Source organism: Schistocerca gregaria, chromosome 8, assembly GCF_023897955.1.
Source record: "Schistocerca gregaria isolate iqSchGreg1 chromosome 8, iqSchGreg1.2, whole genome shotgun sequence".
In the NCBI taxonomy this organism is placed as follows: domain Eukaryota; kingdom Metazoa; phylum Arthropoda; class Insecta; order Orthoptera; family Acrididae; genus Schistocerca; species Schistocerca gregaria.
The window spans coordinates 370,603,143-370,627,990 of NC_064927.1; the positions used below are offsets into that span (position 1 = coordinate 370,603,143).

Sequence of the window (24,848 nt, forward strand, 5' to 3'; positions counted from 1 at the left end):
AACTGAAAAGAAATCCACTACGTAAACAGGAGCTTAATGAAGTTATTTAGTCTATTCACATAACAGAAATGGTCAGCAAATGCTTTAATACTCTGCGATTTTTATATCTGATAAACACGAAAACCATTAGTTCTAGAGAAAAATTGAACAGGACCCTTTTCGTAGGAGATCTAACGTAGTTTCATTTTGTACGGGGGATTATTTTTGCTAGAAACCGTGGTTTTCCAGTTATTCCACAAAAAATAAAAATTACTTTAAACCCACTGCCTCCCCAACGTTCACTGCCCGCCGGTCAGGGCACATCGGGCAAAAATTTGCGGCTACACGATTTTCCCCCTAACTTTCCTTCAGTGACTGGACTAATTGATCATAGCACATAGCTCCGTGTCAGTATTCATGGAGAGACACCATCTGCGTACAAGAAATAAGAACGTATATGAAGGGCTTATTTCAATAGCGGTGCAAGTCCATTACCTCCACTTTTCTGCCTATAATGCTTCTGCAATTAATGATCCAAACAAACAGAAAGAAGGGTTCATTTCTAGCAAGAAGCCATATTCTTGGATGTTTCTGGTGTCTCAACTGCAGACTTTTCAGAGCTCATTTAACTTTGGGGCGCTGTGTCTCATAATGAACAAAACGGACTTGTACCACTATTGAAATAAGCCCTTCATATGTAGGTGGACAAGTGTGTGTTCGGGTTAGCATACTCCATCAAAGACATTCTACATTTATCTTCGATTGCGTCTGAATGTTACTGGTGTTCTTTGTATGCAGATGCTAAAATGTCCGTTGTGCATATGTACGCCAAAACGTAAACGTCAGTACTGAAATTTTGTTGACTTCCATCTATATGCTAGAATAACTTGACAAATACTTAAAATTCAAAATTATAGGCCAATTATCATCTCGCTGCTGGAGGACAGATAGGTTACTACACATGTATAAATACGTGATTTCCCTAAATCGCTCCAGGCAAATGTCGGGATGGTTCCTTTGAAAGGGCACGGCCGACTTCCTTCCCCGTCCTTCCCTAATCCGATGAGATCGATGACCTCGCTGTTTGGTCTCTTCCCCCAAACAATCCAATCCAATCCACATGTATAAATAATAGCTCCTTGATTCCAAATCTTTCATCAACAAGATCCTATGTTGCTTCTCCTCATCTTCCACAGTGGTAATGTCCTCCAAACTTTCAGGTAGTCTAGATAAAGCATTTGCGACCTACTTATATTGTCCTTTTACGTATACTACTCTGAAATCATATTCTTGTAAAGCCAAGGTCCAGCTTGAAGTAATTTGCATTGTTGCAAGAATGTGAAAGCTTGATGATCGCAGCACACGGTAGTGTGTTCTCCAAACAAGTAATAGTGGAATTTTCGAAACGCCCACACAACTGCTAAATCTTCAAATTCTATTGTTGTGTAGGAGCGCTCACAACATGATAACACACGTTTTGCGTGAGCTATGGACAGAACGTTGGCTGATTATTGATATCCTTTATTTGAAACAAACAGAAAACTAAACCAACGCTCGATGAATCAGTCTTCAAACCAAACTCGAAAATCATATCTGGGTAGTGTAACAATTTTGCATCCACAAGAGTGACTTTGATGAGCTGGAATGCTACTTCACAGTCATTTGTCCACCTCCACAGTACGTTTCTTTTAGAAGCTGGTGTAAGGGCTCTGCATTCATCAGCTGTTTGTTTAAGATTCGCCTAAAGAAAGTCGTCATTCCTGTGAAAGATTTTAACTGGTCGTTTTTTGATGGTGTGGGAAAATTCTTGATTGCATTCACTTTCGCTGAATCCGACATCATTCCTTTATTTTCTATTATGTGCTCGTTTAGGTTGAGTGATACCACATAGATGTTGAAATTTGACAGGACTGCACAGGATAATCGCACGAATCAGTGCAATTTCCCTATATAATGCAATACTATAATTAATGTTCCAACATAATTCCCTTATTGTCTATAATGTGCTTGTTTACTTTGAGATATACTACGTACATATTGATATTTAACGAGGCTACACATGACAGAAGCACTAATCATTTACTTTGAGATATACTACGAATCAATGCCATGTCCTTACATAATGTAATATTATTATAATATTCCGGCTACGAGTACCAGCGATGAAGCGCTACAGTAATTCGTACGACAAAACTCTTTGTTGAGACGGCAACGATCTTTGCTGTCAAGAGAAGCATCTAGCTTTTTTTGCAGTTGTTGGAGATAACAAATGGCTATTTGAGATTGTTTTTTTGGGGTCAGATAAGTTTGCATGTAAACGTAATCTGAAGTACGGATGAGATAAACTTGTGACTCTTCAAGCTTTCCCGGTGGATGTGTTGTAAAGAGTCTTCACGGGTTTGCGACCGGATCATGTTGTGTAAATTCCACAATATTTCCTCGGAGAAACTGTCCGACATCTTCAGGTGGTTCAACCTTGGTGGTGGCTAGGTACGGCATCTAACTTGACCTTTGACTTTGACTCAGATAAGACAGGTACTGCGTTTAAACTCTTTTGATTTTTTGCCTAGAGGCATAGATTTTTTTAAAAAAATTACCTGTCTAATATAAAAATCTGTGAAAAAATTTGACTATAGATAAAATGTTTTCTTTGTAGCTGCTGTAAGGAGATAACGGACTAGTTACAAGGTGTGTTCGCGGTCGCAGGTTTCCATTTCTCTGCTTCTCAGAGAACGCCAGGCAAACTAGGAGAAAACTGCTACAACTCGCGATGAAGACTCTGTCTCTCGTGGCAGTTAAAGTACTCACAGTCGCAATAAGATTTTCTGGAAATGCTTTCAGAATGAGAAGGTAGAACAACAGTGGCAGTATGATATCTTCTTACTAACGAAATGTTTAACAGAGAAATATGCCTTGAACCATAGCCTAATGTCAATAAAACAAAAAATCACTGAAAACGTAAATACCGCGCATTGTATGATGAAGTCCTAGTTATTACATGGTCATTTGGTGCAGAGCCGCCGAACGAAGTGGAAATGTGAAAGTAAGTGTCAGTATGCCTCGTCGACATCAGAGGACCCAATATCAGCATTTGAGTGAATTCGAACAGGACAGAACGATTTGTCTACATAAAAAGTGGTTTCTCATACGATGGCTTTGTGGCTCTCTCAGGGCGCGCTGCAAAGACAGCGATGCAGGTGTGGAAGCAGTGGGTGAGAGAGGGTTGCACTCAACGGCTAGGGGATACTGGACCACTCACTGTAACCATAGCGCTGGATGAGTGTGATTTTTTCCGATTAGCTGTAACGAATAAAACAGCTTCTCCTACAATATTGGCTCGACATTGGCACACTGCATTGGGTGTGGACATGGCTGCGTCGGCGGTTCGAGACTGTCTGCTGAAGGCTGGACTGGGTGTATGCATGCCATTGCATCAGCTTCCATTGACCAGAAACCAGAAAACAGAAACCAATATTGCAGTGCCTGTGTCGTCCAGAATTACAAGGGTACAACTTTGCTTCCACCGTTTTCCCCAACATTTTAGGCTTTAACGAAACAAATTGGTCACACATGTATCATTCAAAGTATTTTCCATCGCTGTCCACTACTTTCTCCCATCTTTCGGGCAGTGTACGAATCTCGCGTCGAAAAAATTGTTCCTCTTTTGAAGCGATCCACGAATCGATCCACTTTGTGACTTCTTCATGAGATCGGAAGTGTTGGTCAGCCAGGCCATGCGCCATTCATCCGAACCGGTAATTGTCAGAGGGAACAATGTATAGAGGCCGGCCGTGAAGCCGAGCGGTTCTAGGCGCTTCATTCTCGAACCGCTCGACCGCTACGGTCGCAGGTTCGAATCCTGCCTCGGGCATGGATATGTGTGATGTCCTTAGGTTAGTTAGGTTTAAGTAGTTCTAAGTTCTGGGGGACTGATGACCTCAGATGTTAAGTCCCACAGTGCTCAGAGCCATTTTTGAACAATGTCTAGAGAATACGACGGATGGGGTAGGACCTCCCATTCTAACGTTTCCAAGTACGTTTTGACCTCTTTTGCAACGGGGGGTCGAGCGTTGTCGTGCTGCAAAATCACTTTATCGTGCCCCTTGCTGTATTGCGGCCGCTTGTCTTTTAATGCTCCTATCAAAGACATTAATTGCGTTCGATAACAAGCCTCTGTGATTTTTTCACATAGTTTTAACACTACATAGTACACAACGCCGAGCTGGTCCCACCAAATGCAGAGCATGATCTTGGAGTCGTGAATATTCGGTTTGGCCGTCGACGTAGAAGCATGGCCGGGGTATCCCCATGATTTTTTGCTTTGAGGGTTATTGTAATGAACCCATTTTTCGCCCCTGGTCACAATGCGATGCAGAAATCCCCTCTGTTTTTGCCTCTGAAGCAACTGTTCACAAACACACAAACGCCGTTCAACGTCTCTTGGTTTCAGCTCATACGGGACCCAAGTTCCTTCTTTCTGGATCATGCCCATAGCCTTGAAGCGTTTTGAAATGGCTTGCTGTGTCACTCCCACTAATCGTGCCAATTCCTCTTGAGTTTGACGCGAGTCTTCACTTAGCAATATCTTCAATTCTGCATCTTTGAAAATATTCTCTCTTCCACCACCATGCCGGTCTACGACGTTCAAATCACAGTTTTTGAAGCGTTGAAACCACTCACGTCACGTTCTTTCACTAATAGCGTCCTTACCATACGTACTTGAGAGTATTTGATGAGGCTCAGGCGCTGTTTTCTTCATACTAAAACAAAACAGTAACACCTCCCGCGAATGACGAGAATTAGGCTCGTAAACCGACATTTTCAATCAAGAACAATTTTATGATGCAGACACAAATCGACTAATGTTTGAATGAGATTATGTTGACCGAGGTCCAAGCTAACTGCCGGATGTCTGCGATATGTTTCTTTCGACCGCTATTTACCGTTGTCGCCACCTATCGGCAAAATGCGGAAGCAAAGTTGTACACCTTTTACGATTCAGTGTTCTTTCGGACCATAAAGTCCCCAGATTGCAATGTGAACGTGAAAGCTGTTACTGGTGTTCTGAATGGGATAATGTAGCGTTTTTGGATGAGTCCTGTTTCAGTTTTTGCTACAGTGATGGCCTTATACGTGTTAGATGCTGTAGTGGCGAACGTAGTTGGACAGACTGTACTGTTAAGCGGCATAACTCGCAAACGTCAAGTGTGATGATTTGGAGCATCGTTGGCTATAGCATGCAGTGTCGCCTCACTCATACTGATGGCACTATGAACACGAACTGTTGCTTCGGGGAGGTTATAGAGCAAGGAATCTCCACATGCGATATTTCAGCAGGGCAATGCCGAGCCACGTGTAGTAACAAGGTGTAAGCCATCTCGCCGGCCGGTGAGGCCGAGCGGTTCTAGGTGCATCAGTCTGGAACCGCGCGAACGCTACGGTCGCAGGTTCGAATCCTGCCTCGGGCATGGATGTGTGTGATGCTCTTAGGTTAGTTAGGTTTACCTATTTCTAAATTCTAAGGGACTGATGACCTCAGATGTTAAGTCCCATAGTGCTCAGAGCCATTTGAACCATTTTTCAAAGCCATCTTCGAAGAATTATGGATGTCAGTGCTTCCCTGGCCTGCAAATTCACCTGGCGTGTCCTCACAGAGACCATGTCTGGTACCCGATCTGTCGGCAGGTTGTTTGTTCTGGCCTTCCTTTCAAACACTGTCGATGTTTTGTGAATGCACCTACAAACCACATGGCAGTGTATTCCCCAGCAGCATATGTTGTTGTTGTCGTTGTTGTTGAGGTCTTCAGTCCTGAGACTGGTTTGATGCAGCTCTCCATGCTACTCTATCCTGTGCAAGCTTCTTCATCTCCCAGTACCTACTGCAACCTACATCCTTCTGAATCTGCTTAGTGTATTCATCTCTTGGTTTGCCTCTACGATTTTTACCCTCCACGCCGCCGTCCAGTACTAAATTGGTAATCCCTTGATGCCTCAGAATATGTCCTACCAACCCATCCCTTCTTCTGGTCAAGTTGTGCCACAAGCTCCTCTTCTCCCCAGTTGAATACCTCCTCATTAGTTATGTGATCTACCCATCTAATTTACAGCATTATTCTGTAGCACCACATTTCGAAAGCTTCTATTCTCTTCTTGTCTAAACTATTTATCGTCCACGTTTCACTTCCATTCATGGCTACACTCCATACAAATACATTCAGCAACGACTTCCTGACATTTAAATCTATACTCGATGTTAACAAATTTTTCTTCTTCAGAAACGCTTTCCTTGCCATTTCCAGTCTACATTTTATATCCTCTCTACTTCGACCATCATCAGTTATTTTGCTCCCCAAATAGCAAAACTCCTTTACTACTTTAAGTGTCTCATTTCCTAATCTAATTCCCTCAGAATCGCCCGACTTAATTTGACTACATTCCATTATCCTCGTTTTGCTTTTGTTGATGTTCATCTTATACCCTCCTTTCGAGACACTGTCCATTCCGTTCAACTGCTCTACCAGGTCCTTTGCTGTCTCTGACAGAATTACAATGTCATCAGCGAACCTCCAAGTTTTTATTTCTTCTCCATTTATTTTAATTCCTACTCCAAACTTTTCTTTTCCAAATTCCTACTTCAAATTTTTCGGCAGCATATAGGAGCCTCGATTCCATGTCAACCCCCTGATTGCAGCATGTGGCAACTTCACACTCTTCAGAATTCTCACGGCCACTGACTATCACCAGTGGTCACTGACGCTGATCATTCATTGTAATTACACGTCCCCTTCTCGATGCTGCAATTTTCACGAACAGTGGAGTATCTATTCCAGTGACCTTGTACTAGATGCCAAGTTTCAACCGGTACGTTTCCTGCAGGAGGTAACGAAATCAGTGCCTAGATGTCTAGTAAGGTCCGTAGTGGTAAGAGGTTTTAGTACGAACGTAAAGCAGTGAAAATGGTGGGAAGCATACTTAACTCATGCTGGAAGTAGGTTAATGAATCGAAAAATGTAGATAAAGTTGACGTAATGTTTGTTTTGAGCGCGCGCTCGCTGCGCCGCGGCGGCATGATGGTGGAGGTGTCGGCGCCGGAGGTGCGGTGCGTGGCGCGCCCCCGGCTGCTGCCGTCGCTCTTCGACCTGGTGCTGGTGGCCGGGCGCGCCCCCCACCACGCTGCCTGGTGCCTGCTGGTGCAGTCGCCGCCCCCGCCGCACGACGCCTACCACCCACGCTTCCCGCAGCCCACCGGAGGCGCTCTGGCCGTCAGGTATGTATTGCTGCTCCTGTGAACTACACACCAGAAACGGAACGATTGCGAGTTACCTGTTGCGGGTTGCATGCCTTTGACATCGGGGCGCTGCTCTTACGTCTGTCCTCTAATGGCCTCATTTCTTCCCGCCGTAGTATCGCGAGTACGACGAATCTGAGAACGGTGCTGTTGCGATAGCTTCCTACTCGTTCTCTCATACTAAAGTGTGCAGGAGTGTAAGACTAGTCGTGACTTGGTGTGACTGACTTTCGGCATCAGATGGCCTCTATGGAAGCTGTATGGAGATTAAATATTAAAACAAATTTATAGCAGTCTTCAAAAACGTTTTACACATTTACATACAACCAAACATATATAGATTTATCTTTCCTCTTTTGGACTCATCAGTCTTCTGACTGGTTAGATGTGGCCCACCATGAATTCCTCTCCTGTGTCAACCGCTTTATCTCAGAACAGCGCTTGCAACCTATACCTTCAAATACACTACTGGCCATTAAAATTGCTACACCAAGAAGACATGTAGATGATTAACTGGTATTCAATGGACAAATATAATATACTAGATTTCACGCAATTTGGGTGGATAGATCCTGAGAAATCAGTACCCAAAACAACCACCTCTGGCCGCTTTGTATACGCCTGGGGATTGAGTCAAACAGAGCTTGGATGACGTGTACAGGTACAGCTGCCCATGCAGCTTCAACACGATACCACAGTTCATCAAGGGTAGTGACTGGCGTATTGCGACGAGCCAGTTGCTCGGCCACCATTGACCACACGTTTTCAATTGGTGAGCGATCTGGAGAATGTGCTGGCCAGGGCAGCAGTCGAACATTTTCTGTATCCAGAAAGGCCCTACAGGACCTGCAACATGCGGTCGTTCATTATCCTGCTGAAATGTAGGGTTTCGAAGGGATCGAGTGAAGGGTAGAGCCACGGGTCGTAACACATCTGAAATTTAACGTCCACTGTTCAAAGTGCCGTCAATGCGAACAAGAGGTGACCGAGACTTGTAACCAATGGCAACCCATACCATCACGGCGGGTGATACGCCAGTATGGCGATGACGAATAGACGCTTCGAATGTGCGTTCATCGCGATGTCGCCAAACACGGATGCAACCATCATGATGCTGTAAACAGAACCTGGATACATCCGAAAAAGTGACGTTTTGCCATTCGTCATTGAGTGCACCATTGCAGGCGCACCTGACTGTGATGCAGCGTCAAGGGTAACTGCAGCTATGGTCTCCGAGCTGATAGTCCATGCTGCTGCAAACGTCGTCGAAATGTTCGTGCAGATGGTTCTTGTCTTGCAAACGTCCCCATCTGTTGACTCAGGGATCGAGACGTGGTTGCAAGATCCGTTACAGCCATGCGGATAAGATGCCTGTCATCTCGACTGCTAGTGATACGAGGCCCTTGGAATCCAGCACGGCGTTCCGTATTACCCTCCTGAACCCACCGATTCCATATTCTGCTAACAGCCATTGGATCTCGACCAACGCGAGCAGCAATGTCGCAATACGACAAACCACAATCGCGATAGGCTACAATCCGACCTTATTAAAGTCGGAAACGTGATGGTACGCATTTCTCCCCGTTACACGAGGCATCACAACAACGTTTCACCAGGCAACGCCGGTCAACTGCTGTTTGTGTATGACAAATCGGTTGGAAACTTTCCTCATGTCAGCACGTTGTAGGTGTAACCACCGGCGCCAACCTTGTGTGAATGTCCTGAAAAGCTAATCATTTGCATATCACGTCATCCTCTTCCTGTCGGTTAAATTTCGCGGCTGTAGCACGTCATCTTCGTGGTGTATCAATTTTAATGGGCAGTAGTGTGTTTGTTGGATGTATTCCAATCTCTGTCTCCCACTACAGTTTTTACCGCACTAGTATTATGGAAGCTATCCTGTTATGCCTTAACAGACGTCCTACCGTCTTGTTAATGTTTTCTGTATATTCGAATTCCTTTCCTCGACGATTCTGCTGAGAATCTCCTTATTTATTTCCTTAGAACTACATCTCAGATGTTTTGGCTCTCTTCCGTTCCGGTTTTCCCACAGTCCATGTTTCGGTACCATACAATCCTGTACCCCAAACGTACATTCTAAGAAATTTCTTCCTGAAATTATTTGATATTAGTAGAGTTCTACTGGCCAGGAATGCCCTTTTCGCCAGTGTTATTCTGCTTTTGATGTCCTCGTTGTTTCGTCCATCATAGGTTATTTTGCTGCCTAGTTAGCAGTACTCCTAAATTTATCTACTTTGTGATCACCAGTCCTGATGTTAAGTTTCTCGCCGTTCTTATTTCTACTACTTCACATTACATTCGTCTTTTTTCAGTTCACTCCCAGTCCATATTCTGCATTCATTAGCCTGTCCATTCCATTAAGCAGATCCTTTAATTCTTGTTCATTTTCATTGAGAATAGCAATGACTTCAATGAAACTTATCATTGACAACCTTTCACCTCAAATATTTCCCACTCTTGAACCTTTCTTTATTTCCGTCATTTGTTCACGCCATATAGATTGAACAGTAGGGGCGAAAAGACTATATCCCTCTCTTACATAGCTTTTAATCCGTGTGTTTCATCCTTGGTCTGCCAGTTTTATTATTCACTCTTGTTTCTTGTACGTAGTATGTGTTACCCGTCTTTACCTATAGCTTACCCCTATTTTTCTCAGAATTTAAAGCATCTTACACCATTTGACATTATCAAATGCTTTTTTTCCAGTTCGACAAATCCTGTTAACGTGTCTTGATTTTTCTGTAGCCTTATTCCCATTACAACCTCCTCGTCAGAACTGCCTCTCTGGCACTTTTACCCTCCTTAAAGCCAAATTGATCTTTTCCATTCTTCTGAATATTATTCTTGTCAGGCTGCATGAGCTGTTAAGCTGAATGTGCGATAATTCTCTCAATCTTGCAATCTTTGGAATTATGTGCATAATGTCTTTTCGCAGGCCAGATAGAATATCGCCAGACTTATACATTCTACGCATCAAAGTGAATAGCCATTTTGTTGCCACTTCCCCCAATTATTTTAGAAATTCTGATGGAATATTGTATATTCCATCTGCATTATTTAGTCTTGGCTCTTCCAGAGCTCTTTTAAATTCTGAGTCTAATACTGAGGCCCTTTCCCCTTGTATATCAAATGGTTCAAATGGCTCTGAGCCGTAGCCGTAGCCGTAGCCGTCGTGCGGTTCCAAACTGCAGCGCTGAGACCCGCTCGGCCAACCGGGCCGGCCTTGTATATCGACTCCTGTTCCTTGAAATGAATGTAGAAAATGAGAGGGCTGGCAGAGTGAGCCATCACAAACATATTTCACATAGCAACCCATGTCCGCATGACTTAGCGTACGGCGCTAGGTGTCGTTGAACAACGTCGCTCGCTGCAGAGAGGGTGACTACACAACATGTCATCTGAGCCGTCATGTAGCAGGTCTGCACGACAACGATTTAAATGTATTTGTGACATCAAGGTAAAAGTGAAGTCGGATTGAAGTTTTATATTCTTTATAAGCAAACTCTGTAGTGGACACAGTTGCGGATAGTCTAGGCGTGACAACTATTCGAATTTTCCGCCTTTTACTTGGAGATGAACGCGTTGCTTCTGGCTGTGAAAATGCCTTTTCGTTTTGTATTGCATAGAGGTCAGCTCCTACGCATACTATGGAGTCTGGTTCGCTGTTAGTCAGTTTGTTATAAAACAAAGTCACACTCTGCATATAGGAATCTATTATCAATTGCAGTTGTAAAGTGATTTAGGTTCGACACATCCTACACTAGGTCCTTATTGTTTGATAAAAAATGATAAATTTCATTTTCAGTAGGGAGTGGCTTCAAGTCGGGATCCAACACTCAGTCTGAATATGTTACGGTGTCTGATAATAGCGCACTGTTCGCTGCAGAGCGAAAGTTTCATTGTTTATTTCGTGTGCTTAATTTTTTAACCGTTTGATTACTGTGAATTTTAGTGAGAATAGTCGAGCCATCCAGAAATATACAATAACAGGTGTGAATGAACACCTTAAAAGCCAGGTAACAGTGAGGACCATCCGAGATGGATAATTTAATATCGGTTGTAAGTGATTGGCACATTTCGGTATGCGAACGTATACTGTAAAACCACCGTCGGTGTCCAGTAATGAACTACGAGGTAGCATCTGTAGCGATTATGAACTAAGTTGGACTCATGTCCCAGCTGGGTGCTCTCTAGACAGTCCACAAACCACACATCCCGCAGACGTCCGCTGGGAACATCTTCTCCGACAGCACCGGCGGCGCATCCTCATCCGAGGCTGACGTAATTCCATCTTGCGGGAAGCACTGGCCGACCATGAGTACTGTCCGGAACGGGATATTACGCAACTGTCGTCTCGGTTCGACATAAAGGTCAAATTACTCCTGTTTTGATTGAAATATCTAGAAAACCCTCCTGTTTTGGCAGTATCCTGTTTTTACTGCGGGGTTCCCGTCTGATGCGTTTTTATGCGTCGTGGTTTCAATCTCTTCCTACACACATGGAAAGGAATTTGTGTACGCCGTTCGTCTGCGACTTACATTTTAACGGCCTTTGTGTTCTAGATACATATGCGATTCATGCCGCTGTACGATGAATGGTGGAGTATGCCAACATTATCACACACACACACACACACACACACACACACACACACACACACACGCACACACACACACACACACACACACACAATATTAACCACGATCTTTCCCATTCTCTTCACGAATGGGTCGGAGGAAAAAGTGTGTATATTTCCATAGGCGCCCAAAACTCCCTTGTCTTATTCTTACTGTGTCTACTAAGGGCGCTCCATGATTAGTATTGTTTATGTCGTGCACCATTTTTAGGTTAACGTCTGTCATAAGTAACGAACTTGTGCAGTTTCAGTATCTATAATATTTATCATTAGATCTTGACTTATACTAAGTTTCGCGTATAAAAGGAAGCTTGTAAATGAGAAAGGGAAGATAAAGGGCTTAAGTATCACTGTGTTTCATTTAAAATAAAGACATTTGCGACTAAGAACGGCGTTTACATATACTTCCTCTTATTATGTAGTCTGATTACCCACTTGTTTAGGAAGCCTAATCTTGTGTTGAACTGGAACGGAAATTCAGTCTATCCAAAGTGCAAAATCCAAGCAATTAAGTTATTGTAAAAGTATTCGAGAGGAACAAATGCTATAAAGGAAAATATTTTATAAGTTCACAGTATTATTAATGTACCGTAAAACTTTATTACAGCCATCCCTCCACCTTCCATCTACATCTACATCTACATGGATACTGTGCAAATCACATTTAAGTGCCTTGCAGAGGGTTCATCGAACCACCTTCACAATTCTCTATTATTCCAATCTCGTATAGCGTGCGGAAAGAATGAACACCTATATCCTTCGGTACGAACTCTGATTTCCCTTATTTTACCTTGGTGATAGTTCCGCCCTTTGTAGGTCGATGTCAACAAAATATTTTCACATTCGGAGGAGAAAGTTGGTTATTCGAATTTCGTGAGAAGATTCCGTCACAACGAATAATGCCTTTCTTTTAATGATTTCCAGCCCAGATCCTGTATCATTTCTGTGACACTCTCTCCCATATTTCGCGATAATACAAAACGTGCTACCTTTCTTTGAACTTTTTCAATGTACTCCGTCAGACCTACCTGGTAAGGATCCCACACTGCACAACGGTATTCTACAAGAGGACGGACAAGCCTAGTGTAGGCAGTATCCATAGTAGGTCGGTTACATTTTCTAAGTGTCCTGTCAATAAAACGCAGCCTTTGGTTAGTCTTCCCCCACAACATTTTCTATGTGTTCTTTCCAATTTAAGTTGTTCGTAATTGTAATACCTAGGTATTTAGCTGAAGTTACGGCTTTTAGATTACATTGATTTGTCGTGTAACCAAAGTTTAACGAGTTCCTTTTAGTACTCATGTGGATGACCTCACACTTTTCGTTATTTAGGGTCAACTGCCACTTTTCGCACCATTCAGATATTTTTTAAAAATCGTTTTGCAGTTTGTTTTGATCTTCTGATGACTTTATTAGTCGATAAACGACAGCATCATCTGCAAACAACCGAAGACTGCTGCTCGGACTGTCTCCCAAATCGTGTATATAGATAAGGAACAGCAAACGGCCTACAACACTACGTTGGGGAACACCTGAAATCATTTCTGTTTTACTCGATGACTTTCCATCAGTTACTACAAACTGTGACCTCTCTGACAGGAAATCGCAAATCCAGTCACATAACTGAGACGATATTCCATAAGCAAGCAATTTTACTACGAGCCGCTTGTGTGGTACGGTCTCAAAAGCCTTCCGGAAATCCAGGAATACGGAATCGTTCTGAAATCCCTTGTCAATAGCACTCAGCACTTCATGTGAATTGCTAGTTGTTTCACAGGAACGATGTTATCTAAACCCATGTTGTGCCAATAGACCTTTTCCTTCAAGGTAATTCATAATGTTCGAATACAATATATGTTCTAGAATCCTGCTGCATATCGACGTTAACGGTACGGGCCTGTAACTTAGTGGATTACTCCTACTAGCTTTCTTGAATACTGGCGTGACCTGTGCAACTTTCCAGTCTTTGGGTACGAATCTTTCGTCTAGAGAACGGTTATATATTATTGTTAAGTATGGAGCTAATTGCATCAGCACACTCCGAAAGAAACCTAATTGGTATACAGTCTGGACCAGAAGACTTGCTTTTATTAAGTGATTTGAATTGCTTCACTACTCCGAGGATATTTACTTCTACGTTACTCATGTTGGCAGCTGTTCGCTATTCGAATTATGAAATATTGACTTCGTCTTCTTTTGTGATGGCACTTCGGAAGGCTGTGTTTAGTAAATCTGCTTTGGCAGCACTGTCTTCGATAGTATCTCCATTGTTATCGCGTAGAGAAGACATTGATTGTTTCTTGCCGCTAACATACTTAACATATGACCAGATCTCTTTTGATTTTCTGCCAGGTTTCGAGGCAAAGTTGCGTTGTGGGAACTGTTATAGACGTCTCGTATTGAACTCCCGAGCTTCTGTAAAGGATAGCCAATCTTGAGGATTTTGCGTCTCCTTAAATTTGGCATGTTCGTTTCGTTGTTTCTGCAACAGTGTTCTAACCCGTTTTGTATACCAAGGAGGATCAGCTCCGTCGTTAGTTTATTCTCCCGAACGATTCAACCACCATTAACTTCAGATGTATCTCCACTTACGTATATGCTCTACAAGTAAGTCACTGTATAGTGCATGGCGGAGGGTAGTCGTAGTTCCCCAAGTCGATGCTGAGCAGGTTAACGCCATCAACTAGAATAGCAGAGTTGGAGAATTTCATCCCTGCCAGCTGCGGTGGGCTTGTAGCGGGTGCTTCACGCGCATCGCTCAACCAGTCATGTAGCGCGATTTTGCATAATTCTCTGTAGCAGTGCCTCAGTTTTGGCACAATTCTAGAGAAAACTATTATTTCGCCTGGAGCAATTTATTTTACGGAAATGAAAGCTTGCAACAGCACTGCCAGCTGCCAGACGTACACTCCTGGAAATTGAAATAAGAACACGGTGAATTCATTGTCCTAGGAAAGGGAAACTTTATTGACACATTCCTGGGGTCAGATACATCACATGATCACACTGATAGAACCACAGGCACATAGACACAGGCAACAGAGCATGCACAATGTCGGCACTAGTACAGTGTATATCAACCTTTCGCAGCAATTCAGGCTGCTATTCTCCCATGGAGACGATCGTAGAGATGCTGGATGTAGTCCTGTGGAACGGCTTGCCATGCCATTTCCACCTGGCGCCTCAGTTGGACCAGCGTTCGTGCTGGACGTGCCGACCGCGTGAGACGACGCTTCATCCAGTCCCAAACATGCTCAATGGGGAACAGATCCGGAGATCTTGCTGGCCAGGGTAGTTGACTTACACCTTCTAGAGCACGTTGAGTGGCACGGGATACATGCGGACGTGCATTGTCCTGTTGGAACAGCAAGTTCCCTTGCCGGTCTGGCAATGGTAGAACGATGGGTTCGATGATGGTTTGGATGTACCGTGCACTATTCAGTGTCCCCTCGACGATCACCAAAGGTGTACGGCCAGTGTAGGAAATCGCTCCCCACACCATGATGCCGGGTGTTGGCCCTGTGTGCCTCGGTCGTATGCAGTCCTGATTGTAGCGCTTACCTGCACGGCGCCAAACACGCATACGACCATCATTGGCAACAAGGCAGAAGCGACTCTCATCGCTGAAGACGACACGTCTCCATTCGTCCCTCCATTCACGCCTGTCGCGACACCACTGGAGGCGGGCTGCACGATGTTGGGGCGTGAGCGGAAGGCGGATTAACGGTGTGCGGGACCGTAGCCCAGCTTCGTGGAGACGGTTGCGAATGGTCCTCGCCGATACCCCAGGAGGAACAGTGTCCCTAATTTGCTGGGAAGTGGCGGTGCGGTCCCCTACGACACTGCGTAGGATCCTACGGTCTTGGCGTGCATCCGTGCGTCGCTGCGGTCCGGTCCCAGGTCGACGGGCACGTGCACCTTCCGCCGACCATTGGCGACAACATCGATGTACTGTGGAGACCTCACGCCCCACGTGTTGAGCAATTCGGCGGTACGTCCACCCGGCCTCCCGCATGCCCACTATACGCCCTCGCTCAAAGTCCGTCAACTGCACATACGGTTCACGTCCACGCTGTCGCGGCATGCTACCAGTGTTAAAGACTGCGATGGAGCTCCGTATGCCACGGCAAACTGGCTGACACTGACGGCGGCGGTGCACAAATGCTGCGCAGCTAGCGCCATTCGACGGCCAACACCGCGGTTCCTGGTGTGTCCGCTGTGCCGTGCGTGTGCTCATTGCTTGTACAGCCCTCTCGCAGTGTCCGGAGCAAGTATGGTGGGTCTGACACACCGGTGTCAATGTGTTCTTTTTTCCATTTCCAGGAGTGTATTTTTTCGGCGCCTCACTACAGCACCCTATGGTTGTGGTATTATCTTGCTATCAAGTTTTGGCTATCTTTTAACGACTATATGACTTATTTGTGTAAATCTGGTTGTGGGCAGAAGCATCTGATTATTTATCCAAGACTGAGTGCAATTACTCTTGTCCACATTTGTTCACCCCCATATTCATTTGTGATTTCGCTAGACCTAATGATTCTTCTTGTCCCTATAAACACTCCTCCTCAGGGAGAGTCTAATCCGGCAGTTAAGAACAAATTTTTCTAAGATTATCATCTCACTGTCTGTATCGAGTTTGTTGGCAGAATTGCCTTATATGGATGCCAATATTTTTTCTAGGTGTTGGGGTTTAGCACAATCTAAACACAAAAAAAAGTTGCGTTGTAGGTATTGGGGGTACATGTCCGTCTGAGGCATTGTAAAATATCTATCGTACAACGTTCTACTCACTTTTCTAAAAATGTACTGAATATTTTTCAGGTTTCTGTTCGTTCTGCTCTACTGCACAGCAACTGATACACATGAATATCGTAAGCTCTGTCATCTGTGAGTCTAGCGTCTCAGAGCTGATTAAGCACTAAAATCGGTCCACTTCAATTTTGCTTCTAGATCATGCCCTTCCTATTTTCACACCAATCCCAAAAGGTAAAATGTCATCGGGATTGCAAGGATGGGACAGATGTCTTAATCCAACACTTTTTCCCCTTTTGTAGATACCAAGGGTACTAACAGTTGTTCCTGCACCTCACACTTATGCTAAAATATATTCTTTTATTTCATTCTTTATATCCGAACTGAAAATATGGATATCTACAGCAGGAATGAACGAATCGCTAACATCAAAATTTGACAGTGTGTGCTTTTGAAAGCCACTTTTACAGTCCGATAGTTTATCTCTCAATTTCTCACCAAAAGTATGATGTTGAGTCTGGAATACTTAACGACTGTACTGCAATTGAATGTATATGTAGAGCCGCAGTTAGTTTTTATCTTTCTATCTAATCAGGTCTAGAATATAAGATATCAAAGCTGATAGTGTAGCACTGATAGTGTGGCAACGTTATGATCGCTGTGTGTCCTGAAGGTTTGCAAAATTTTTAAATATAGGCGAACAGATGTGGTGCACAAGTGCTGACACTCCTTATGTTGACAAACATAGTAAACAAAAGACGGCCTGCTTAACTCAACATACTTCTGAATATGAATATTTCGTTGGAACACACTCTGCGGATCTGCCCCTGTATTTTGCCATTCACTGTAGAACTATGAGGCATAGTCAAATTATGAACAGTGACTACTGAAACTGATATCAAGATACGACAGGTGCTGATTCTTCGTGGTGACTATATAGTACACTAAATAAAAATGTATGACAAATTCCAATTTGTAACAATGTTAGATGGTACATGTGCGTGGTCAAAAATTATTTAACTTTACGTATTGATACGGTATTCATACAGCACCACTGTCTTCGTGATTTTACAGTTTGTTGTAGTAGTCTGTTTTATTTATTTATTTATTGTTCCGTGGGACCAAATTAAGGAGAAGTCTCCATGGTCATGGAACGAGTCAATACATGAAATTATAACACGATATTAGAAATAGATAAAATGAAATTAAAAAAAAAAACAAATTCAGGTGACAAGTCGTAAATTTAAATAAAGAAAATCAACAATGTAACACTGGAAATTGCTTAATTTTTTAGCTCTTCCAGGAGCTCCTCGACAGAATAGAAGGAGTGAGCCATGAGGAAGCTCTTCAGTTTAGACTTAAAAGAGTTTGGGCTACTGCTAAGATTTTTGAAATCTTGTGGTAGCTTATTGAAAATGGATGCAGCAGAATACTGCACTCCTTTCTGCACAAGAGTCAAGGAAGTGCATTCCACACGCAGATTGGATTTCTGCCTAGTGTTAACTGAGTGAAAGCTGCTAACTCTTGGGAATAGGCTAATATTGATAACAACAAACGACATTAAAGAAAATATATACTGTGAGGGCAATGTCAGAATTCCCAGACTATTGATCAGGGGTCGACAAGAGGTTCTCGAACTTACACCACATATAGCTCGAACAGCCTGTTTTTGACCCAAAAATACCCTTTTTTAATCAGAAGAATTACCCCAAAAAATAATACCATACGACATAAGCGTATGAAAATATGCGAAGTAGACTACTTTTCGTGTTGAAGTGTCACTTATTTCAGATACTGTTCTAATGGTAAATAAAGCAGCATTTAGTTTCTGAACAAGATCCTGAACATGGGATTTCCACAACAGCTTGCTATCTCTCCGAACGCTTAGGAACTTGAACTGCTCCGTCTCGCTTATAATATGCCCATTCTGTCTGATCAAAATATCGGTTCTTGTTGAATTGTGAGTTAGAAACTGTAAAACTGAGCCTTACTGTGATTTAGCATCAAATTATTTTCCACAAGCCACGAACTTATTTCACGAACTACTTTATTTGATACTGTTTCAATATTACACACAAGCTCGTGTCACCAACAAACAGAAATATTTTTGAATCACCTGTAATACAGCAGTGGCCCCAGCACCGACCCTTGGGGAACGCCCCACTTAAGAGTGCCCCATTGGGACTGAACATCACTACCACTCTCAATACTGCGGAGAATTACCTTCTGCTTTTTGTTCTTAAAGTAAGAGGCGAACCAATTGTAAGCTACTCCCCTTACTCCATAATGGTCCAACTTCTGCAGTAATATTTTGTGGTCAACACAGTCAAAAGCCTTCGTTAAATCAAAGAAAACACCTAGCGTTCGCAACCTTTTATTTAATCCGTCCAAAACCTCACAGAGAAAAGAGAATATAGCATTTTTAGTTGTTAAACCATTTCTAAAACCAAACTGAACATTTGACAGCAAATTATGTGAATTTAAATGCTCCAGTAACCTTGTATATACGATCTCCTCGATAACTTTAGCAAACACCGATGGCACAGAAGTAGGTCTATAATTGTCAACATTATTCCTGTCTCCCTTTTTATAAAGTGGCTTCACTACCGAGTACTTTAATCGGTCGGGAAACCGTCCTCTCCTAAAGGAAAAGTTACAGATATGGCTAAGTACTGGCCTAACATACATAGAACAATACTTCAGTATTCTGCTAGATACCCCGTCATATCCATGAGAGTTCTTGGTCTTTAGTGATTTAATTATTAACTCAATCTCCTTCTTGTCAGTATCATGGAGGAGCATTACAGGTAACAGTCTCGGAACACTTTTTTCTAAGAGCGCTGTATGATTCCCTGTTGGGACTAGGTTTCTATTTAGTTCACCTACTATATTCAGAAAGTGATTATTAAATACTGTACATATATGCGACTTATCAGTAACACGGACATTCCCACTACGCACCGATTCTATATCCTCTACCTGTCTCTGCAGACCAGCCTCTTCCTTTACGACTGACCATATGGTTTTAATTTCGTCCTGAGATTTAGCTATTCTATCTGCATACCACATACTTTTTGCAGTCCTGATAACATTTTTAAGCACCTTACAATTCTGTTTGTAATGGGCTGCTGCATTTAGATTTTGACTGTTTCTAACGTTTTGATATAATTGCCACTTTGTTCTACAAGATATTCTTATCCCTCTAGTCAGCCACCCAGGCTGCCTGTTTGTGCTAGTACCCTGTTTTGAACGTTCTAACGGAAAGCAGCTTTCAAAGAGCACGAGAAAAGTCTTGAGAAAAGCATTATGTTTATCGTCTACTGTATCAGCACTATAAACATCTTGCCACTCTTGTTCCTTGATCATGTTTACAAAGGTCTCTACAGCAACTGGATCAGCTTTCCTAAACAGCTGATGGCTACATTTAACACGTATTGCAGCACAAAAATCTTTTAGAGTTAAAATTTGAGCATCATTATCTGAAAGGCCCTTCACCTTTTTGCTAACAGAATGCTCTTCTAGTAATGAGGAATGAAAAAAAAGTTGTCTATGGTTGTTATACTGTTCCCTTGCACTCTCGTTGGAAAGAATACGGTTTGCATAAGATTATATGAATTAAGGAGGTCTACCAGCATCCTCTTCCTTGCACAATCACTTATACAATTAATATTGAAGTCACCACATATAACTAACTTTTTGTATTTCCTATAAAGTCAACCAAGAACCTCCTCTAACTTTAGCAAAAATGTTGTGAAATCGGAGTCGGGGGATCTATAAATAACAACAGTTAGAAGTTTAGCTCCGTTAAATTTAACCACACCTACACAACATTTAAACACCTTTTCAGTGCAGTGTTCTGTCCGCAGTTTTTCTTTGGCCTTCCTAAATCTCTCTTTCACTTGATTGTGATTTCTGGCACATTATAAACTAATTTTTTGCCTCTGGAAGCTTTTTCGCTTGCATTTCTGTTTTAATTGTATAGCCTACATTACTTACTAGACATTTTTCTGCATCTTTACATTCTATAGCGTTGAAATCGTTTGACATGCTATTATCCAGCTATCATTACCATACGATAACATTTGAATGCAAATTTTCACTTTAATTTCGGCTCTTGTTTTATTTTTTAGTTTTCTATTTACAGTATGGCAGACTGAAATTTTGATGTCTGCGGATCCTTTTCTGCTCACCGCTGTTCTTTGTGCTTTGACAGAATTCACCTTGAACACATCCCAGACGTGTTGTGCAGTCCGGACGTGAGGCGCAACGACGAAACCGAGGATACGAGTGACGAAGATGTTGACTTCTTCGTTCAAGGGTTCTTGGAAAACTGGAGCACTTATTTCAGGTGTAATTTCCAGAGATCCAACAACACTACAGGTACGTTTTTGAATTAAGCGCCCCCTGCTCTATATTCAAAATACCTTTCGACCATGAAGTATATTTCATGAAGCTATACCTTCATTTTGGACAGCGGCAGGCAACACTTCTCAGACATATAAGGGGTTATTTATTTTTTCTGAATCCCACATACGGTTTCGAAACCGACGAACTACTTCTCTAAGCTGTTCACTCATGTTATGAGATGACAATTGTTTATGGATATGATTATCATAAATAATAAATCCCAGTTCAATAACGAAGATAATATTCTAGAACAAGTGTCGGACTTGAATTGTTAGGGCCCAATTAAGCGTCAGTGAGATACTGGCCTCAGATCAAGTAGATTTTCCCAATTATGGAACATGTTTTATGCTCACGCATTATGACGGTCCGGGAGTACGAAAGTCTCCTCTATAAAAATCACTATGGATTCCGCAGATAGAGATCTCGCTCTTCATCTATGAGATACAGACGGCCATGTATTGAAAATTTAGGTAGTTCCATAAGGGAGTGTTATAGGGCCGCTGCAATTTACTATTTATATTAACAGTGTTATGGGGAAAGTAAAGAGGCCTTTGGAGAAAAGAAAAACAGCTGTTTGAATATCAGGAGCTCGGATGGAAAACCAGTCATAAGCATTGAACGAGAATGTAGGTGGTCTAAACAAGGAAATGCACTTGAAGGGAGTGTTATGGAAATGGAAGAGAACGTAGATGTAGGTGAGACGGTCAATACCGCGGTTCGATCGAGTCCGCATTGTTACTTTGTGTCAGGATGGGCTCTCAGCACGGGAAGTATCCAGGTGTCTCGGAGTGAACCAAAACGATGTTTTTGGGACATGGAGGAGCTACAGAGAGACAGGACCTGTCGATGACATTCATCACTCAGGCCGCCCAAGGTTTGCTACTGCAGTGGATGACCGCTATCTACGGATTTTGGCTCGGAGGTACTCTGACAGCAGCGCCACCACGTTGAATAATGCTTTTCGTGCAGCCACACAACGTCGTGTTATGTCTCAAACTGTGCGCAATAGGCAGCATGATGTGCAACTTCACTTCCGACGTCCATGGCGAGGTCCATCTTTGCAACCACGATGGGCCCAACAACATGTACAATGGACCGCTCAGGATTGGCATTACGTTCTCTTCACCGAAGACTGGCGCATATGCCTTCAATCACACAATCATCGTAGACGTGTTTTGAGACAACCAGGTCAGGTTGAACGCCTTAGACACACTGCCCAGAGAGTGCAGCTAGGTGGAGGTTCCCTGCTGTTTTGGGGTGGCATTATGTGGGGCCGACGTATGATGCTGATGTTCATGGAAGACGCCGTAACGGCTGTACGATACGTGAATGATATCCTCCAACCAATAGTGCAACCACATCGGCAGCATATTGGCGAGGCATTCATCTTCATGTACGAAAATTCGCGCCCCCATCGTGTACGTCTTGTGAATAACTTCCTTCAGGATAAAGACATCGCTGGACTAAAGTGGCCAGCACGTTCTCCAGACATGAACCTTATGGAACATTCCTGGGATAGACTGAAAAGGCCTGTTTATGGACGACGTGCCCCACCAACCGCTCTGAGGGATCTACGCTGGATCGCCGTTGAGGAGTGGGACAATCTGAAGCAACAGTGCCTCGATGAACATGTGGATAGTACACCACAACGAATACAGACATGCATCAATGCAAGAAGACGGTCTACTGGATATTAGAGGTACGGGTGTGTGAGCAATCTAGAACACCACCTCTGAAGGTTCCGCTGTATGGTAGTACAACGTACAATGTATGGTTTTCATGAGCATTAAAGAGGGCGGAAATGGTGTTTATGCTGATCTGTATTCCAATTTTCTGTGCAAGTTCCGGAATTCTCGGGACCGAAGTGATGCAAAACGTTTTTTGATGAGCGTAGCATCAGTGAGCTTACTGTCAGTTTGTAGAACGGGGAAGACGCGCGATCTCTCTGAGCTTGACCGAGGACAGACTGTGACGGCCCAGAGGCTCGGCAAGAGCATTTCGGAAACAGCGTGACTTGTGGAGCGTTCGAGGAGTGGTACGGTGAGTGTCTTCAACACGTGGCGAAACCAAGGTGAAACCACGCCCAGACGTGGCATTGGGCGCCCAACCCTCATTACAGATGTCGAACGCCATAGGCTGGGCAGACTGGAAAAACAGGACAGGCGGCGAACTGTGGAGGAACTAACATCAGACTATAATGCTGAACACATAGTGCACAGAATACTCCTTTAGGTCGGCCTCCGCAGTCGACGATCCGTACATATGTCAATGTTAACACCACGGCATCGACAACTACGACTCAAATGGGCACGTAACCATCGGCACTGGTCGATGGCGCAGTGGCAGAGAGTTGCATGGTCTGCTGAATACCGAGTGATGCAGACGCTGTCGCTCATCCTTGACGTAAAGTTTGTTCACTGGAACCTCCTCAGATATTTTTGTATTTACTTGAATTCTGAATGTTGTGCGTCTATATAAAGCTCCTGACGCCTTGGACATATAAGCAACTCATTCCATCGTATAGCATTGCAATCCACAATTTACAGAGCGGAGTGCAATCATAAACTTTCTTAGGCTGAACGAAAACCACGTGTGTCTCTAAATTCGTGGTCAGTGTTTCCTCCATGAGCTGTTAAAGGCAAAAGATATTGCCTGTGCTTGACGTCCGGCAAGAAACCCATCCTGTTCTTCATCCTACAAATTGTTATTCACGTCTCGCGTTTAAAATTTTCTCATATAATCTAGTGATTAAGTTGGTTCTACTTACTCCTCTACAGTTTGAGCAATATTTCCTGTCATGCTTTTTATCTATATTTGACGTGTATGATGTTTTCCATTCTTCTGGTAATTGTTTCCCCTTTAGGAAGGAATTGAAAACATAGGCCATTTATTTTAGAATTTAATCTGGTCGAGATTTGAGCATTTCGATCGGCTATCCATTTGGATCTGAAGCTGGTCACAATTTGGTATATTTTAGAGAAATTTCCAGTTCGGGTATTTGCCTCACAACCAACGGAAAGACACTGAAAACCTTTGGGAGAACCAGGTAATGCGGGAAGAAAATTTCCAGAGAAAAATAAAGAAAGCTCAGTGTATATGTAAGTGAATTTGTTTAAGCGTGAAGTAAACGATTCGCTCGACATGTGCAGCGTACCTACAACGCTGCGCATTGCGTACTATCCTCAATTATTTGCTAGATGTATTCCTGTCTCTGTTTTCCTCTACAGTTTTTTACCCTCTATATCTCCTTCTAGTATCTGTATGATGTCTACTCCCTTTCTCTTGTCAGTGTTTTCCACAAATTTCATTCCTCACTAATTCTGCGGACAAACTCCTCATTCCTTACGTTATCAGTCCACCTAATTTTAAACATTCCTCGGTCTCACTACGGGTCAGATGCTTCGATTCTATTCTTTTCCTGTTTTCCCACAGTCCATGTTTTATTATCATACAATGTTATGCACAAACATCCTCAGAAATTTCCTCCTCAAATTAAGCCCTTTGTTTGATGCTAGTAGACTCCTCCTGATCAGGAATGCCCTTTTTGCCAGTGATAGTCTGCTTTTTACGTCCACATTGCTCCGCCCATGATGCATTATTTTCCTCCGACCATGATGCATTATTTTGCTGCCTAGGCAGCAGAATTTCTTAACTTCATGCACTTCGTGATCATCAGGCCTGACATTAAGTCTCTTGATGTTCTCATATCTGCTACTTCTAACTACTTTCGTCTTTCCCCTCTTGTACATTTTGCATATTACCCGT

General features: G+C 43.1%; 1 protein-coding gene across 2 annotated transcripts in view; it reads left to right on the forward strand.

Moving 5' to 3' along the window:
• Positions 1 to 24,848, forward strand: part of LOC126284607 (uncharacterized) — an 80,916-nt gene that overhangs the window by 14,076 nt on the left and 41,992 nt on the right. Inside the window, exons 3-4 of one of the 2 annotated variants that reach the window (XM_049983655.1) lie at positions 7,022 to 7,246; positions 20,890 to 21,056. In XM_049983655.1, coding sequence (XP_049839612.1) covers positions 7,022 to 7,246; positions 20,890 to 21,056 — 392 coding nt within the window. The remainder of the gene's footprint in view (positions 1 to 7,021; positions 7,247 to 20,889; positions 21,057 to 24,848) is intronic. The other variant, XM_049983656.1, reaches the window with a different exon arrangement.